The following is a 19,556-nucleotide window of genomic DNA, read 5'->3' on the forward strand; positions in this document are numbered from 1 at the left end:
TCGATTGATTAAATAATTAATTTTTAATTGATTTGTGACAATTTTTTGTTTTCTCTCCACATTAAACCGGTTTATATGTTCGTTCAAATTCTCAATTCTAATATTCCGCTTTTAATATTAATCAAAAGAACTAGTTCAAATCACTAATAATCAAATATAGTTCATCATTTGGAGCGATTTGTAGCAATTCAAAATACGTTACAAAAAGAGTTTATTAATCAACTCTCCATTGCTTTCTACAAGATGACCACATTGAACACAAACAGTATTTAAATAAATTTTGTTTTTTTTGGTTATATCGCATTTGTCAAGAACTCAAGCCCACGAATCAAAACCATATCTATGATCATATTAACAGGGTTACATGACAAAGTATATGCTGAGGTCAGTAAGTTCACAAGGGATGAGTGACAGAATAAATGAACTAAATGTATAGAACCCGCCCCAACGGTTGTCTTGTTTAACACATCAAAAGAAGAGCCTCACGAGTTCGACCAAGCAGGTTAAGCGCGGTTGCAGCAATGTGATGCCCAGTTAACCCCGCTAAAGCAAGTTGTTCCATTGGTGATGCTTGCTCAACATAATTGTCTGGTAACACAATCGGCCTCCACTGCAAAAGTTCCACAGGTTTATGCAAGATTTAAGGTTTAATCTCGAATAGGTGAAACGAACAAAATAACAGATTTAGCAACAACATAAACATGAATCAAACATCATACGTATTCAGAATGAATAGATAAATCACTTACTAATTAACAAAAAAAAAACTTGATTAAAGGTGATAAATTTGTTTTAATAATCATCACATCAAACAACTATTTATAAAACTGAAACAAAAATTGATAGCAACATATTTTGTGCATTTGACCCGTTTTCTACAAATGGATTTCACTCGTGATAAATCTTTTTTTAATCTTGACAGATTAAATAGCTAAAGCTTTAACAAAGTAAAATTTTAATATATAAAACATAATAACCTTCCATCTTAATAAAAAAATTAGACTTATATTCAAATTAATAAAGTATTTGTAGTCATATATCGGGTTTTGGATCTCTTAAGAACTCCAAAAAAATTAAGAACTTCAAAAACTCCCAACAACCAATCATTTAATTTATTTATTTTATATACTTTATATTATTTATGGTAGTTTTATCATTTATTATACGTAATCACAGGTTTACATATACGTGATAACCTAATTACATATGTGTGTAATAACCAAATTACAATATGTAAACATAAATAAAACGTTAAATAAATTACAAAACTACCCTCAAATAATATTAAATTTATAAAAGCAAAATAAACAAAATGATTGGTTGTTAACGGTACTTAAAGTTCTTAAATTGTTTGGAAGATCTGAAATGATCCTAATCCTATTGGACAAGCTAAACATCTATGAAAATTAAAGATGTCCAGTTCTGATACATAAATAACAATACAATGAATACAAATTACCTTAATTGATCCGTCAAGTTTCCCGTCAAGGGTTATAAATTGTGCAACATGTGATCCAAACCCTCCAATTGAGCCTTCCTCAACAGTGATTAAGAACGAGTGGTTTTCACACAGTTGTCTAACAAGTTTAATATCAAGGGGTTTGCAGAATCTGGCATCGGCAACTGTTACTTGGATCCCGAGTTCTGAAAGAAGGGACTGAGCTCTAAGGCAATTCTGGACCATTGATCCGTATCCCAACAAAGCGATGTCTTTACCCTCTACAAGAACTCTTCCTTTACCAATCTGAACAAAAAATAAAATGTCAATTGATTGTTTTACCTTTTACAATGTAATATATAATAAACAAGCATAGAAGAGTTTGACACTTTGACCCATCTACTTATTACTGGGTTGAATTCTCTCAAACATAACTAGCTTTACATTAAGTATTTATAAGTTTAACTAAAAAAGAGAAAAAAATGTTATCTTGCCACCTCCAAGTTTTTGGTAATTTTATATTTTTATTTGAGAAAAAAAAATTATATTATTATGTCACAAGGTTATTAGTAGATGTGAAATACAAGAAATATGAAAATTTTCTATTTAAATTTATAAACCCAAATTTAGGCAAACAAAAGATTTTACCAAAACTGACATACCTTTTAGGAAGATTTAATGAAAGTTAACTCAGCTGAAATAAAGCCTATGTATTTTTCCAAATAGCTTTAATATTCCTTTTAAAACTGAATTATAGAAAAGACCAGTTTCATTAATGCATAACATTTAAAAACACAGGTTATTAATTTTTCACTTAAATAAAGGTGAAATTTCAACTCATTTACCTACCAATCAACCGATTTTGTTTTACCCCTAACGGCAGGTTAAGCAAAAAAATTAACCTTACAAGTTTAAAAGTCAAACGAGTTGAAGGTCGTCTCAAGTGTACTGAAACGCATTAAACATGCAACATCAGATTATTAGAAGATAAATTGTAATTGTAACAGTATACTTTTCTGTAATCATATTAATTATCTCTAAACTTCAAAAAAAAAAAAGACAAAAAGAGTGCTGTGGGACCGCCCAGCCAATTTCCTAACCCTAGAGGTGTGCATGTGTTGGTTTGGTGGATTTTGGGCTTAAACCAAATCCACAAACCAAAATTTCGGTTTTGCCATTTGTTATTCAAAATTCTGGGCAGGAAAAAAAAAACAATTTGACTAAAAAATAACAATTTTGGGTCAAAATCCTTTTTTAATTAACAAATAATAATGTGTTTATTATACACTTAGGAATAAAATATTTGGGTTACACCATTTATAAAATTCTTATATTACATAAAAACTAAAATCTACAAATTTGGTTTGGTTGGCTTTTTTTTTTTGGTTTTTATTACATGCAGAACCGAAACTGAACAGAAAGCACAAAACGAAACCGTCGATTTCTGTTTGGATTCGGTTATTTTGATTCAACTTTTCGGTCTTCGGATCAGTTTTTTCAGAGTTATACACATCCCTACAGCTAACCCACACCCGGCTGTCCCTTTTTCCACCGATGAAAAATAAAAACTGAACAACTCACTTGGCAAGAATAAATTATTTTAAACAATCACGGTAATTCATCCAAAATGTTTATTCTTGCCACATATTTCCTTATTTTGCATTTTGCAATAACAAAAATACTATAAAATTAGGATTTACAAGAAATAGATGGATATGTGACCTCAATGGGAACTCCATGGCAGACAGATGTGTTTGACTTAACAATAGCACCTCTAGGATATCTGAAGCAGACGGGCCGATCATCAATGCAAGTTGCAGTTGCGACCATGTTAGCAAGCTCCACCTCATCAGAAGGTGCCATAACTATCATGTTCGGTAAACATGACATAAATGTTATATCAAATGATCCAGCATTTGCGGGCCCATCCGACCCTACCAAACCCGCACTTGAAATTACAAAACGTACTGGTATCTTTTGCCTATCTACATCATGAACCACCTAAACACATGCAATACAAACAGGATCAGTTAATACCCTATTTCTGTTTCTGAAATTGATAAAAATATGTTTGACAATAGAAAGAACACTTATATCAAAAATACTAAAAAAATAGGATCAACATAGACAAAAATAGAGGTGGCTAGATGAGCAGGTGAGGCAAGTTGAGTGACAGGAGTTAAAACGGCTCAATTTTGCTAGGGATGTACATGTAGCCGGTAAAACAGATCTGAAACTAAAAAAACTGAAACACCAAATTCAAACAAAAACCAACGGTTTGCTTTTATGTTTTCGTAAAAACCAAATTTCCGGTTCAGTTTAAGGTTTAGGTTTGGTTTTGCATGTAACTAAAATCGAAATAACCAAACCGAATTTATGTACTTTCTGTGGGTTTTTTTTCTTCTTTTTTTGTTTTGTTTTGTTTTATATCTATAAGAACACAATAAATTGTGTAACCCAATATACTAGCCAAAATGTATAGTAATTAGTAAGGCACTAATTATATAAAAATTGCCAAATTCCTTTTCGGCCTAGAAATTTCAAGCTCAAATGGCAACACAAAAAAAAACGAATTGAATTCAAACTAAAAACCGAAAAAAACTGAAACAGAATCGTTTTAAAAAAACTCTAGTTCAATTTGAGCCCAAAGCCCACCCATGTACATCTCTAAGTTTTAGCATTGTTCAAAATAGTTTTACATGCCAACACATGTTAGGCCAACTTTTAATATTTATTATAAATAGTTGTAATGCGATAATAATGATTACAAAAAATGATAGTAAAAATAATATAAATTATAAACGATTTAGAGGTTGTATACATTAAGAAAGATTTTAGTGCAATTTTTTTATCAACTATTTTGTCAGTTTAATAACAGCCGAAATCAACCTAGTGGCAGCCCAACCATTTTGGGGGCCTAAAGCGGATTAGAATACTTGGGGCCTTTCTTCAAAAAAATATTTTATACATTAAGAAAGATTTTAGTGCAGTTTTTCTTATCAACTACTTTGTCAGTTTAATCACAGCCGAAATCAACCTAGTGGCAGCCCAACCGTTTTGGGGGCCTAAAGCGGATTAAAATACATGGGGCCTTTCTTCAAAAAAAAAAATTTTCTTTTGCTTGCAATCCTAACATGTTGAAAATATGATGAAATTAACTAATAAGATTTTATATGGGACGCTTTAGCTACCTCGACTCAAGATCGACCACTATAAAGCAGATAAAAAAGAACTTTAGCATATATAAACAAACTAATGAGCTTAGTAGATTCATCTAAGGAAAAATAATAAACCAAAATCATCCAAGCAGAAATGAAACTTATTCAACACGATAAAGTTTTTTTTTTCTTTCTAATCAATATGGAACAAGATTATATGTAATACTATCTTCATATATTGTATATATGCAGTTTCCTTTGCTAGTTTTTGATGAAATTCCTTTGTTAGTTTTGATAAAAACTTTTTCAATAGAGTATACAGAGAACACATTTAATATCCTAAACAAATGGGAAGCATTAGAAAATTTTATTACATGATATTATAAAAGTAGTTGATAGTAGGAAAAATTAGAAATTTGATGGAAAAACTTTTCAATAGAGTATACTGAGAACACATTTAATATCTTAAAACAAATGGGAAGCATTAGAAATTATATTACATGGTATTATAAAAGTAATTGATAGTAGGAAAACTTATTACAAAAAAAGTAAATAGCACACCCAATAGAGAATTGAACCTATGACCACATGTAAAGAAAGCAGCATGCAAACCGCCAGACTACCGAAAGCCTATTTGATAAAAATGTAAGGTACTTATTAATATGAATATTTTAGAAAATGAGGCCTTTAAAGTTTGGGGGCCTAAAGCTAGGGCTTTGGTTTGCTATGCTATTGGGCCGACTCTGATTATCAACCCATTCATAAGTAAACTCCCAGTTTTTGAACAACTGACAACCTCAAGTATGTAACTTAAACGTTTGGCATACACAATAAAAGAACAATGACCAATAGAGAATGTTTTCTACCATTGAGTCTCTGAATAAAAAAAACCTGATCATATGCTCTTTGAAGAAACGTAGACGGTATTATACAAAACGGCTTCAATCCACCACATGATAAACCAGCCGAGAACGTGACCGCGTGCTGTTCCGCCATCCCGACATCAAATATTCGGTCCGGGAACTTATCGTGAAAGAATTTAAGTGACGGATCCATTCCCGCCCCCGTTCCCGCAGCAACCACCATAATATCTTTGTCCAGCTGTGCTTCCATGGTCAACGCCTCCCCAAACCAGTCACTATAAGTTTGGGTTCGGTTACTCGGTTGTGGGTCCAACTCATAAGGATCTGTTTCATATAATATATTATAAGTATAACGTATCAAATAGAGCAAATATGATTTAGTGTACTCCCATCTGAGTATTTAGTGGAAAGTATATTATAGTTTAGAGTTAATTACACAGATGGAAGATATTTGAGAAGAGAGAATAAATGTCAATCTCAAAACGACCAAATCACAATTTCAGTCGAAAAACTGAAAACATATATATAAGTTACAGTTAAAAGATAAAATCCGGTTGCAACATGGTAAAAATGGAAAAAAGAAAATAAAACTAAATTCTCGTCCCAAAATGGTTGCAAAAAATGAGAAATAGAAATTAAATAAAAAATTTCATGTATGTCTCAAAACGGTCACATATATAATATATTAAGAAAAAATAATTTAAAAAATAAACTTCGATTGTAAAAGGAATACATCATCATCATCATCATCATCGTACTCAGTAAAAGGAATACAATAAATTGAAAAAAATAAATAGTTTACAAATAAAAAAAATTAGGTGCAAAACGTTCAAAAAAAATAAAAACAAGAGTTAATTATACAAATATGTTACATACTGAAAACCATAAATCACAAACATGTTACTTTTCAAGGTTAGACCCAAACTTGTTATTGCCAAACCACAGTGACCATTTATGTAATTAGCATTGTAAAGTGAGTAAAGATGGTATAAAAGCACATACCTTGGTTGTCTTTTTTAGGTATCCCAATTTGCTTCTCCTCTCGCGTTTCTTTATCTTCAGTTGTTATAACATGAACCAAAACAGGACCCGTTGAATCCAAGGATGCCACTTGATTAAGAACACAAATAAGGTCTTCAATATTGTGACCATCCACAGGGCCGATGTAATATAAACCGAGTTCTTCAAATAAAGTTGACCCTGGTGGACCGAGCATACCACGCGCATACTCATCCACTTTGGCCGCCCATTCGTACATACCCTTACCAATTTTCTTTGTTAAACCCTACAACATGAGATCATAAATTGTATAACTGTCTTGAATCATCAAAGTTAGTTATTTCATTATGTTACATCAACATTATCACATGCATGCCATATGACAAGACCAAACCAAAGAAAATACTAACATGCTTTGCTTTCTAAGGGTGTAAATTATGTCAGGATGGTGGGTTAAATTATTCAACCGTAACCTAACCCATATACTTATATGTGTCATGCAAACCCACTTCAAATCGTGCCGTGTTCGGGTCAACCCATTTTATTTTCATTTATATATATAAGTAATGCCTAGTGTCAGTAACAATTTAAACAATTAACTATACTACAATTCCCCAATTTATATGAAACCATTTTATATTTTGCGTTATTTTAATTATTTTTGAGTACTTATCGCATTCTCAATTAACAAACTTCGGTCTCTAAACTTAGCTTGAGATTAAAAGCGAATGGGAATAATCGAAGAATGAATAGCTAGAACTAATAAATTAAAATTGTTACAATTGAAAAGTAGATATCCACATGGAAATTAAATTCACTTTTAAAAATTAATAGTTATTTGAAAAATTAAAAATAAAAATACTTAACATTAAATTTTAACACTTTTCATTTCTAAAATCAATTTTCTAAAATCAAAATATTAACTTTTTTAAAAACTCTAAAGAGGGTTAACAAGCTAAACACATTTTAGCTGGTCTTGTTCAGATTGACCCATTTCTTAAACAGGTCGTGCTCGGGATGACCAATTTAAGAAAACGGGTCATTTTAGCCCGAACCAAAACCTGTTTTTTTTCCTTGTCGTGTTCAGATCATGTCAGAAACTGCCGCCCCTAAATTGCTTTGGAGATGTAGGTTGTCTCCAGTAGTCCAATAAGACTTAATTTAACCCTAAATAAACTTTTTGTACTGTAAATACTATCAACACATATTTTGGTTAAGAAACATCAGTGTTGCCTACATTCACAATCATTGCTAGGATTCTTAATAGGTATTGCTATTTTGTAGGACATGCAAATAGTAAAGAAGCTTTTCACAGAATATATTTAAATAGACATAAAATTGTTGGGAAAGGAGTGTGACTGTGTGAGCAACTTGATTTGACGAAAATAATACCTTAGCGGCTTCTCGAAACTTCCGGAACAATCTGCTAGACTGCAGCTTGCTAAAAGCACTTGAGAGTGCATTTATTGTTGTTTTAGGAGCATCCTCTTGTTTTGAGTGTAACGATTGACGCCTATCATTCAATATCACAACCATGTCTGAATCCAAATATCCTGCATTGCTCATAGCCTCAAAAAGTTGGCCCGACGTAATACTTTCATTGTTTATAACCGCAACTATGCGTTCTCTCTTCCCTCTAATATCCCGTGCAATTGCCATTCCTATACATACAACAACCATTTCACATTTTAAATGAAATTCAATTAAAAAATTCACGTGCACCAACAACTTATGAATTCAGTATCTTGTTCACTATTTATGCATTTCCATACCCTGAAAGTACTTTTTGTAGTATACTTTGAAAATAAAATGGAGAATTACATATATACCCTTAGAAACATACCTGAATATCACATATACCCAACCTAAATTTAATATATCATATGTACCCTTTCTTAATAATTTTTGAATATTTACCAATTGTAACTTTTTTCAAATTCTTTTAGAAGTATAATTGAATGAAGTTCAGCTGGCTTTCCAAATCACTTGCAAAATCTCTAAATCCATTTATTTTCTTCTCAGTATACAAACATATGTTTGTGTACTAATATTTAATTTTCATTTCTCTTGTTGTGAAATAAAAAGTATTGTATTTTTGTCCTTTACGTTTACAAAATTAAGCTTTTATAATATTTCTTTATTAACTCTACCCTTTGTATTAAAATCACAACAATCTTATTATGTTAAAAGCCATATTTAATCTTTTTATAAAGAATAAATATTTACACAGATCCTGTAAATGAATAAAATATTTAATTTTGAAATAATAAAATATGACCATTATTGCATCAAGTGTTTTATATTTTTTATTACCTTTTTTTTGTTATAGATGTATTGAGATAAACTTATAAAAGAAAACCGGAAAAAAGATCATGACTTATTTGTTGGTAGATAAATATAAAAACCTTTAAGGTAAAAATCGGATAAATATGAAACTCTAATGCTATTAAGAAATAAGGTTAGAATGATCATATTCTTAAATCACTTTTTGACATTGATAAATCTGTATTTGACTTAGTTTCTAAGGATATATATGATACCTTAAGTTTTATTGGGTATATATGATATTTTAAAAGTTTTCAAGGATATATATGAAATTCACCCTAACAAAATAGGAAAAAAAAAACTGATATGTAATGACCCAAGGATGAAAAGGTAATTTGTTATGGAACTGCTTACTGCATACCCTGCTGTTGTGCTTTTTATTGCAAACTTGAATTTTTAATTTTTTACATATCATTATTAAGTGGATCAAGTGAATAGAAGCGAACAAAGACGGGACAGATATACCAAGACCAGCAGAAATACTGTTGCATCCATGGCCTGCACCAAAGGAATCAAATTCACTCTCGGAACGAGAAGTGTAACCGGAAATACCGTTCTTTTGTCTAAGTGTATGCATAACAGACCGCCTTCCGGTAAGAATCTTATGTGCATAAGTCTGTTAACATTTTAAAACAATTAATCATCATTAGTGTATCATATTCTATCATTAAGATGATTACTTTACATAAATCTAAACATAAGAAAAAAGAGTTGTGGGTAAAACAGATCTTGATGATCTTTATTATTAAGTTGTAAAAGCAGATGCGATAAATTATAACCTACTTATACTTGATTTCTTATTTGGTAATTGGAATCTGAACTTCATATTAAACTGCTAGAATTTTCAATATTGTTTAATTCGGGTAATTTTCACGGGTAAAATGCTTATGTGGCTAAAAGATTTATAACAAGTTTCATTGAAACTTGCCCAATTTTAAACCTACAAAAAGCAGGCTTGGGCATACAGGGTCCCTATTTAGCATGTGTCCGAATGTAAAGGGTCGGGTCGTGTGACACACGCTGTTTTGTCCAATATCTTAAAAAATATTGGAAATAATTAATATGCCACTTATACAAGACCAATAGTATTAGAAGCAAAATCTAAAGATTTAAATAAAATTATTTAGGAGATTGTATGCAATAACAATAAGATTTGGAGATAGAAAACTAAGCCCTTAATGTTGGTGTTCGCTCGTTTAACATTAAACAAGCAAATAATCAAACACGAACAATTAAACGAACGGGGTTTTCTTGTTAGTGCTCATTCGTTGAGAAAATTAACTGTCTTCATTTATGTTCGACATTGGTTAAGAAAATGAATATGTTCGTTTTCCATGCGCCGCGCTTTGCCTGAGCACCTACTGTAAACGAACCGTCCATGAACCAACATAACTGAAGAATAAAGCTAAAATAAAACCAATTAAAAGTGATATAAACAAAGAAACAGACACGAATTTAAATAAACAAATGAGAAATTTGTTCATGCTTGTTCGTTTGACTACATGAACAAAAACTTGTGTTCATGTTCGTTTGTTTGTTAAATATACAAACATAAATTTGTTTTGTTTACAGACAGACCTAAAGGAAATAAGAAAAAAGATAGGGAGAGTCTTACTTGGTCTCCAGCATCCCACAATATCTTATCCATGGGAGCAGAAAAGACATGGTGTATAGCAATGGTCAACTCCACCACAGGCATGCTACCTTTGACCGACTTTTGCGTTTCATTTCTTATAAAAGTCAACTCTGAGCGAATATCATCAGCCAATTGTTTCAATTCCTACAGATAGCTCGATCAATGAAAGGCTGCCATAATTGCAAAACAAAACAAAAAATAAGTTATTAAACAAGCAAGCACCTTATGGGATAGGTTCTTTAGGTGCATAGGGGTTTCAATTGTATCAAGAATTGGCGTTGGTTGCTTCTCTGAAAATATATCACCAATTCCAGGTAGAGCACACAATCGACCTACAGAGCCCTGTATCCATCAAACCCAAATGAAAGTAAATGGCACCTTGCATTGATGGTTATAAAAAAATGTTGGTGATACAGATGAGCATATTTACTACTAGTTTGTGTATAGGGTAGAAATAATGAGAAAACCGTTCTTCGTGAGAAAACTAACTCCATACTACATTTATGTAGTATGTATATACATACATATATTCGGTGCACCATGCTACATATATGTAGTACTAATATCATATGTACTGTATAATATACTGCATATATGTAGTATGAAGTTATTTTTGGTTTTCTGGCGAAGAAGGAAACGTAATAAATAAATATGTGTGTAATTCATTCAAGTATATAATGAGGATTCTATTTCCCAAAATCTCAACATATAAAAGCAGTTAATTACAGCTTCAAACATATAAAATTGAAACAGACAATACCTTGGAGGAAAGTGAAGCACCAGAGGTAGATGTGATTCCAAGACTAGAACGAAAGATTAGACTTGATGATGGAATTGACTCAGTATTCAGCTTTCTGGAATTATTATTATTCTGACTCAACGAACAATGTGCAGAAGCAGTAGTAGTTGTGGTCATCATCAGTGATTGATTGCAATTTGATTGAATAATTAGTTACAAACTGAAATTAGTATCTGTGGCGATGAATCGTGAAAGAAAGTGGTAAGTAAATTCACCTACAAAAGAAATTAGGGCTGATGATGCTTCAAGATTCCACAAGAGGATGGTTTTGTTTTGTTTTGTTTTGTCAGGGGAAAGTAACAAAAAAAATCAAAAATAGATAAAAAAAAAATTGAGAAGGGTCAGGTGATGTTTGTTATTAATTTGCAATATTTAATGTCTGCAACTAAGGGGTGCTTGAGATTGTTTATTTTCATCAACTTATGACTTATAAAGTTTTTGAAAAGTAATAAAAAAGTTGGGATTGCTTTTGATGTGAGAGAAAAAGTTCTATAAGTTACACTTTTGCAACTTATTAACTTAATGAAAAGTTATAAGGAGGTAAAATAAGGAATCCCAAACACCCCCTAAAGATGTGGTATCATATATATTACAGTAGATAAAAGTCATTTAACGTTTATAGATTACTAATATAATTGATAGTAGTGTACAAACTATGGAAGTGGGTGGTGGTAGACGATTGCGGTAGGCGGTGAACGATGGGTGGTGGTGATGGACGGTTATGGTGGTGGGTGGTGTACGGTGATGGTGGCCGACAATGGGTGGTGGTGGACTATGGTGGTGGTGGATGGTTGTTGCGGGTGGTGGTGGCGGCGGACGGTGGGTGGTGGTGGAGGGGTGGTGTGGTGGATGGTGGTGGCGACAGACGGCGGGTGGTGGTGGTGGCGGGATGTGGTGGATGGTGGTGGTGGCAACGGACGGTGGGTGGTGGTGATGGTGGATGGTGGTGGTGGTAGTGGACGGTGGTTGTGGCCAACGGGGTGGTGGTGGTGGTGATGGACGGTGGTGGTGGTGAGTGGTTGACGGTGGTGGTGGCAGACGGTGGGTGGTGGTGGCGGCGGACGGTAGTGGCGGCGGACGGTGGATGTTGGGTGGTGGTGGTGGTGGACGGTAGGTGGTGGAGGTGTTGGAAATTGGGTGTTGATATGATGTTAAAAAGTGTGAAGAAGTGTAAAGATGATGATATTAGCTTATATTTTTAAGACCATAATAGGAGTTTTCAGATTTCTTTTTAAAAAAAAAAAACAAACAGTATTTAAAAGCTTATGTCTGCATAGGCTTTTTGTAGACCTTATAACAAAAACAAACACAATCTAATATAATAATAAAAAAAAGTAACGCAGACATAGTCATACACAAAAACCTTCAAAAAAAAAAAATAAATAAATAACCGTACCGCAAAATATAATAAAAAAACGAAAAAAGTACAAAATGTTTTCACAGTATTTCTCGTTCTTATAAAAAACACAATGGTAAGTGACAAAAGTCATTGTGTCTTTTTGTTTATCATTGTGTTTGTACTTATATTCGTCATTAATTGTGTCTTTTTTTCTTGACATTGTGTCTTTATTTTCTTTATATTGCGTTATATTACTCAACATTGTGTTATATTTTGTTGGGCATTGTGTTATATTTTTCGATTTATTTTGTCTTTTTTTAGTTACATTTGTGTCTTTTGTTCATTCTCGCCATTGTGTCTTTTCATCATTTTTCTTTTATTTTTTGTATTTTTTTTTTATTATTTTTTTTGAACGGGAATGATGACGAAACATTTTAGTTTTTTATTTTTTTTTCGTTTTTTATTTATATTTTGTAAGTTATGATTTTTTTATTACTTTTTATGAATTTATTTTTAAATAATTTTTTGTATGTTCACAAATCTTTCTCACACTTTTTATTTTTATCCTTCATTTTAACTTTACACTATCATGTGCTCTTTTCTATTTCCCATCTTAGAAGATTGATATATATTAACAATATTTTTTTAATTTTAAATACTAATTGTGTTTGATTTTCTTTCTTAGAGCATTCACATCACATCCTCCATCTCCATCTCTATAATTACACTAAAAAACACTACATTTTCTCTCTCATATACAATTAAATAATAATATTTTACATCATTATCAATATCTTTTCTTTCTCCTCCACTCACAACCACTTTCAAATATATTAAAAAATAAATAGAGAATGAACAGTGGTTCTCCAAATTTACTTAAAATTTACTCTCTTCTCTACTCACAACCACTTACCATTCTCTAAAATTTTTTAGAGATTTCTCTCACAAATATTTTAAAGGACCTGATGTGAATGCTCTTAAATCTTTCTTGTTAACTAGATTGTTAACCCACTCGTACAGTACTGACATTCGGTATACCAACCAATAGAGATAACATATAACAATGGAGAAGAGAACATCAAAACGTAAAACAAAAAAAATATAAATATTAGTGTAGTTAAAAGAGAGAAACAAAAGAATTTAAATACATTGTAAAAGTAGAGTGGCTAAACATTATAGATGAGCAAATTCGGTACTTGTACCAATTGGTACCGGTATTGAATTCAAAACCGATTTGGTACCATACCGGTCTCGAACCGAACATTTCGTTACTGGTACCGGTACAAGAACTTTGCGATTTTCAGTATTGGTACCGAACTCATCCCTACTAAACATATTATTAGCAAAGTTGTCAGTCGTTTGTCACACTTGGATTAAGAGGAACAAAAAAATATACTTGAAGACCTCTAAATAAGGTCAGCGGGAAACAACTAATAATTGCTCCGATAGTAAGTCAGAGGTGTTAAAGGTATCCTATTATTGTCATCTATCATTATATTTATAGAAACCCTAACATTCCTTCAAAAAACCATAAAATCTAGAAAAGCATTAAATTGCATAAGTATAAAAAGGTTTTCGGGCAAACTTTAGTCTATCTCGAGCACGGCCATTGACCTTAGTAATTGTTACACCCCGGTTTTAAGTGGAATACGCCCGTGTGCAACATACAGATCACTCATAAGTTCGTAACACTATTAATAGTGACAATATATTTATTTTATTTCATAACTTCGCAAATACATAAATAGTTTGATAATAAGACAAACATTATTACATCGGAACGAAACAAATATTGTTCATTAAAATAATCATAAGGTATAACTAGTTTTCTTGTCATGGCACTTCATCGTATCAGCCTGCAGCACGTTTAAAATAATATATTTTGTTAACAACTTATGTTGATGAGTTTTCATAAGTTTGTGTGTATGTGTATATATATACATGCAGATAAAATACGCGATACAACGGTCGTCATGCAATAGATATTCAAGCGTAAAGTAGATGAAATCAACTAGTGTCGTCCTCCCATTTCTTAGGCTGAAGTCGTAGTAATAGAGGAAATGAGAACCACCATACGATACAACCGAAGTCGTTACATTAGACGGTGCAAGTACGTCTCATTGGACCCTCCCACTATGTGTATGTGTTTCGATAACTTCCACCATAAAAACAGTAAACACGTTGCAAGCAAGTTCACGCATAAACATAAACAATATGCAAAAATAATATTAGCACGTCTGATATATGTGAATCAGTTTGTAAAACAAGCGCATAACCAACGAGATAAAAACTTGTGACATACTACACCCCAAAAGTATGCAAAACGTTAAAAGGGGTTATGAGAAACTCACCTCGAAACAAGGATGATAGTTTGAACGAGTCGAACAAATGAGGCGGATAATCATAACGAATAATCTTAATGAATTATCCTAATCAAGTAAATACGTACGCAAGATTTTAACGAGTCTAAATGAAACTAATACTACGACAAATTGAGAACTTAAGCATTTTTTATTTAAAATTAATTTAACTCAAATGAATTAAAGTTTATATAAACCATTTGATATTTATTGGTTGAAGAATTATTTATAAATGAATAATTATAAATTATTAATTTAAGCTTAAATAAAAAGATTAAAACCAATTTATAATTAAATGTTTCGTTTTTGAATAACATAATCAATTTATTACTTAATTAATTTAAAGGTTTTTTTTATGAATTATATTAACGAAATTATACAAATTAGTTTATCTTGAACAAAAACAAACAATAATTAATTATTTAAAGATATTGAATATTAGTTCTATTTTAAAGATTAATTTAAATAAAACAATTTTGTAAAAATCATGTTCTTTAAAAGAAAGCATGTAAAAGTTTATGATCGTTAATGGATCATAAGATTTAGATAAATATATAGTCATGCTTGTTCTTGCAAAATAACTAGGTTTGATCCAAGATTTTGAGAAATCAAAGTGAACAAGTAAGAACATTCAAGGTAAAATCAAAACAAAAGCTATAAAATGTATAAAATCATAAATTTACTTGTTAGTGCTTTCAAACTTAAGAAAATAATGTTGTGAGGTGTGAAAATGGCAAAGGATTAGTCCTCCTTTAATAGTTAAAATATTCAGTTGTTATGTTTTATAGATATTATGAAAATTAATCATATTTAATATAATTAAAAACAAAAATTAGAATGGTTAAAGGGTTTTCAAAGTGTTTAACTATTTCAATCAATTTTAATTAATTAAAACATTCATTGTTTTTATTAGTTAATTAACATAACATATGATGATGATGATGATGATAGTTCAAGAATAATTCAAGTGAATTGTATGGGATATGTATAGATGATTTTGATTATGAATGTTTTAAATGAACATGCAGTACTACAAGGGTGGTGAAAAAATAATTGCATAAATTATCACATGATTGAAAGGTGAATTACGAATAAGTTCAAAATTGACGAATGCCACATAAAATACATGAAACGAAACTTGAGATTTATTAATAGCATTATGAAAGTTATATGTATAAATAAAAACAGAACAAAAAATTTAAAAACGGGTCGGGTTTTCGGGTTTGAAAATTAACGAATGTACGTTAAATTAATCTTCAAGCAAGTCTTGGTTTTCTACGAGCAAGCCTCATACTTAGAATAACTGCATCAGGCAACAATTCCTCTCAAACATGCCTTCATCTCACAAGAAACCCAAACTTTACTCGACATGCAACCATGAGCAAGAGGAGCCTTTCTCGAAACACTTCAGTTTATACTTAGTTTTATTAAAACAACCAATTGTATGCTCGGGTACTGTTGAGTTTCTCGAGACTGAACTTTGCTAGGGGTATCACTTAGATAACTTTCGTAACTCCCTACTAGCCTGCTCGTGATGTTTTATTCATGCAACATTTTGCTCGACCCACAAAGTTGCTCGAGAACCATTGCTCTTCAACAAGTTTGCTTGATAACAAACTTGTATGCTCGAGGACATCCCTTGCTTGATGAAGTGTTAGTTTGCTCGAACTAAACACTTAGAAGTTTTAGAAGACTTATCTTGCTCGGTAGTAGATATCATGCTTGACGAAGTATTTGCCTTGTTATGAGTGCACTGGTTTGCTCAGATTCCATACTTAGCGACTTCTAGGGAGGTTGACAATATTTTAATCACTCTTTGGAACCAGCAAACTCCCCTTGATTGAATCAACTCAGATGCAACCAAAACACACTAAAAATTACTTACAAACTTTCAAAATACACTTCAAATCCTTTAAAATAGTAAATTACATTACTTAAATAGGAAATAATCAAAAATTTAAAGTTTGCCATTAAGGCATTACATATCAAAGCATAATAGCATAATTTCATGAAACACAAAATTACAAAGATAAATCAAATAAGCACATCATTGATCTTGTGAAGGTCCATTTCGTTCATCATACCAAAGCTAACCGTGTTATATTCATTAAGAGCTAGTTCTTTGATATAGTCTAATTGATCAATTGGGGTTTACTATGTGTAGTGTGTGTTCTAGAAAGAATCAGACATAATATCAACACAATATCAATAATAATACTCAATTCGTTAATTAGCTAATAAATTACAGAGTATATATAGGCAGGGATCCATTCACTGACATTCCCCATCGAATGAATTCCCATTCGCCTAGCAATTCGCTTATAAGCTAAGCGAATGGTGTATCAAAACAGATGAATGGTCCATACGCCTACAACCAGGTGTATAGCCTTACAATAACCATCATACGCTTAATCAACATGCGTACGGACAAAACAAATGTCCATTCATACACAAGCCAGGCAAATGGCATTTCTATAATTACAAAACTAGCCCATTGACTTATTGCATTTGACCAAAACTATTACAAAGACAAATACGGCAAACAAATGTATCAACATCTTGTCTTTCATTAAGTCTCTTTCTCTTAGCTTCTTCATAATCCACCCTTTGTGATATAGCTGTTACCCTTTGTTGAAACATGGAGAGTTCAACATAATGTCCATCCGTTTTAGTGATCTCAATATCAAATATGTCAGTAATATCATCCTTATGCATATACTTGATTTGACTATCATATTCAACTCTACCGAGTATCTTTTTATAGTTAAAGAGTTTGTAACAATTTTAACTCAGCTCATACTTGATCCCGCCAGTTCTGCCATAAAGTTCAACATCTCTGTTTGGCCATGTTATATACATCTTGAATTTCAATTCTTCGTGAAGAGTGCATTCTGAATATACCGATTCTCTTTCATGGAGTTCTTGAGCTTTCTTGGCCTTTCTTTGTTCCATGGTCATCAAAGGCTTCACATTCAAGGTATATTTTACAGTTCTCCTGATCATACGGAATCCTTCTCTAGCTTTGTTTCTTAAGTACGCTGCCAATTTGGTTTGTTGAGCCCTAACTCTCTTCCACTGTTTATCATAGTTGGATGGTCCATGCGTTCATCATACAGAAGCTAATTGGATTATATTCATTAAGATCTCCTCCTTTGATATAGTCTAATTGATCATTTGGGATTTATTATGTGTAGTGTGTGTGTGTCCTAGAGAGAATCAGACAGAGTATCGACACAATATCAACAATTATACTCGATTAGTTAATTAGATGATAAATTAAAGTGTATGTATAGGTAGGGGATCCATTCACTGACATACCCAGTGAATGGACCTGGCCATTCGCTTACAAGCCAAGCGAATGGCGTATCAAAATAGATGAATGACCCATATACCTACAACCAGGCATATGGCCTTACAATAACCATCATATGCTTAATCAATAGGCGTATGGAAAAGATGTCCATTCGCCTTCAAGCCAAGCGAATGGCATTTTTATAATTACAAAATTTACCCCTTGACTTATTGCATTTGACCGAAACAATTACAAAGATCAAGACGACTAACAAATGTATCAACGAAATCCTCATCATCTTGAGTTTTGTCTTCGTTCTTCAATTCCACTTGGTCATCCAATTACCACGTGATAAATTTAGAAGCAAAACAAACTCTGACTACCCGTTAGAATTGCATAGGCAACTCATTATCTTTGCTAGGTGCCAATCTGATTTGCTTCTTAATGAATTATCCTAATCAAGTAAATAAGTATGCTAGATTTTAACGAGTCTAAATGAAACTAATACTACGACAAATTGAGAACTTAAGCCTTTTTTATTTAAAATTAATTTACTCAAATGAATTAAAGTTTATATAAACCATTTGATATTTATTAGTTGAAGAAATATTTATAAATGAATAATTATAAATTATTTATTTAAGCTTAAATAAAAAGATTAAAACCAATTTATGATTAAACGTTTCGTTTTTGAGTAACATAATAAATTTATTAATTAATTAATTTAAAGGTTTTTCTCATAAAGTATACTAAAAGAAATTATACAAATTAGTTTATATTGAACAAAAATAAACAATAATTAATTATTTAAAGATATTGAATATTAGTTCTATTTTAAAGAAAAATTTATATAAAACAATTTTGTAAAAATCATCATATTTAAATGAAAGCACGTAAAAGTTTATGATCGTTAATGGATCATAAGATTTAGATAAATATATGGTCATGCTTGTTCTTACAAAATAACTAGGTTTGATCCAAAATTTTGAGAAATCAAAGTGAACAAGTATGAAAATTCAAGGTAAAATCAAAACAAAAGCTATAAAATGTATAAAATCATAAATTTACTTGTTAGTGCTTTCAAACTTAAGAAAATAATGTTGTGAGGTGTGAAAATGGCAGAGGATTAGTCCTCCTTTTATAGTGAAAATATTCAGTTGTTATGTTTTATAGATATTATGAAAATTAATCATATTTAATATAATTAAAAACAAAAATTAGAATGGTTAAAGGGTTTCAAAGTGTTTAACTCTTTCAATTAATTTTAATTAATTAAAACATTCATTGTTTTTATTAGTTAATTAACATAACATATGAAAAGATGATGATGATGATGATGATGATGAT

At 31.4% G+C, this 19,556-nt stretch overlaps 1 protein-coding gene across 1 annotated transcript; it reads right to left on the reverse strand.

Moving 5' to 3' along the window:
* Positions 1–295: 295 nt before the first annotated feature.
* On the reverse strand, positions 296–11,342 carry LOC143529498 (putative 1-deoxy-D-xylulose-5-phosphate synthase, chloroplastic). Its single transcript, XM_077025275.1, has 10 exons — positions 11,180–11,342; positions 10,642–10,761; positions 10,399–10,563; positions 9,249–9,399; positions 7,851–8,119; positions 6,462–6,744; positions 5,488–5,783; positions 3,161–3,439; positions 1,460–1,744; positions 296–610 (listed from the first exon to the last, which is right to left on the reverse strand). The coding sequence occupies exons 1-10, from the start codon at positions 11,336–11,338 to the stop codon at positions 461–463; spliced, it is 2,157 nt and encodes a 718-aa protein (XP_076881390.1). The 5' UTR covers positions 11,339–11,342; the 3' UTR covers positions 296–460.
* Positions 11,343–19,556: the final 8,214 nt, after the last annotated feature.

The sequence above is a fragment of the Bidens hawaiensis genome, unplaced genomic scaffold, assembly GCF_021521415.1.
Source record: "Bidens hawaiensis isolate Kalapana, Puna unplaced genomic scaffold, B.hawaiensis_p1.1 tig00008563_1, whole genome shotgun sequence".
In the NCBI taxonomy this organism is placed as follows: Eukaryota; Viridiplantae; Streptophyta; class Magnoliopsida; order Asterales; family Asteraceae; genus Bidens; species Bidens hawaiensis.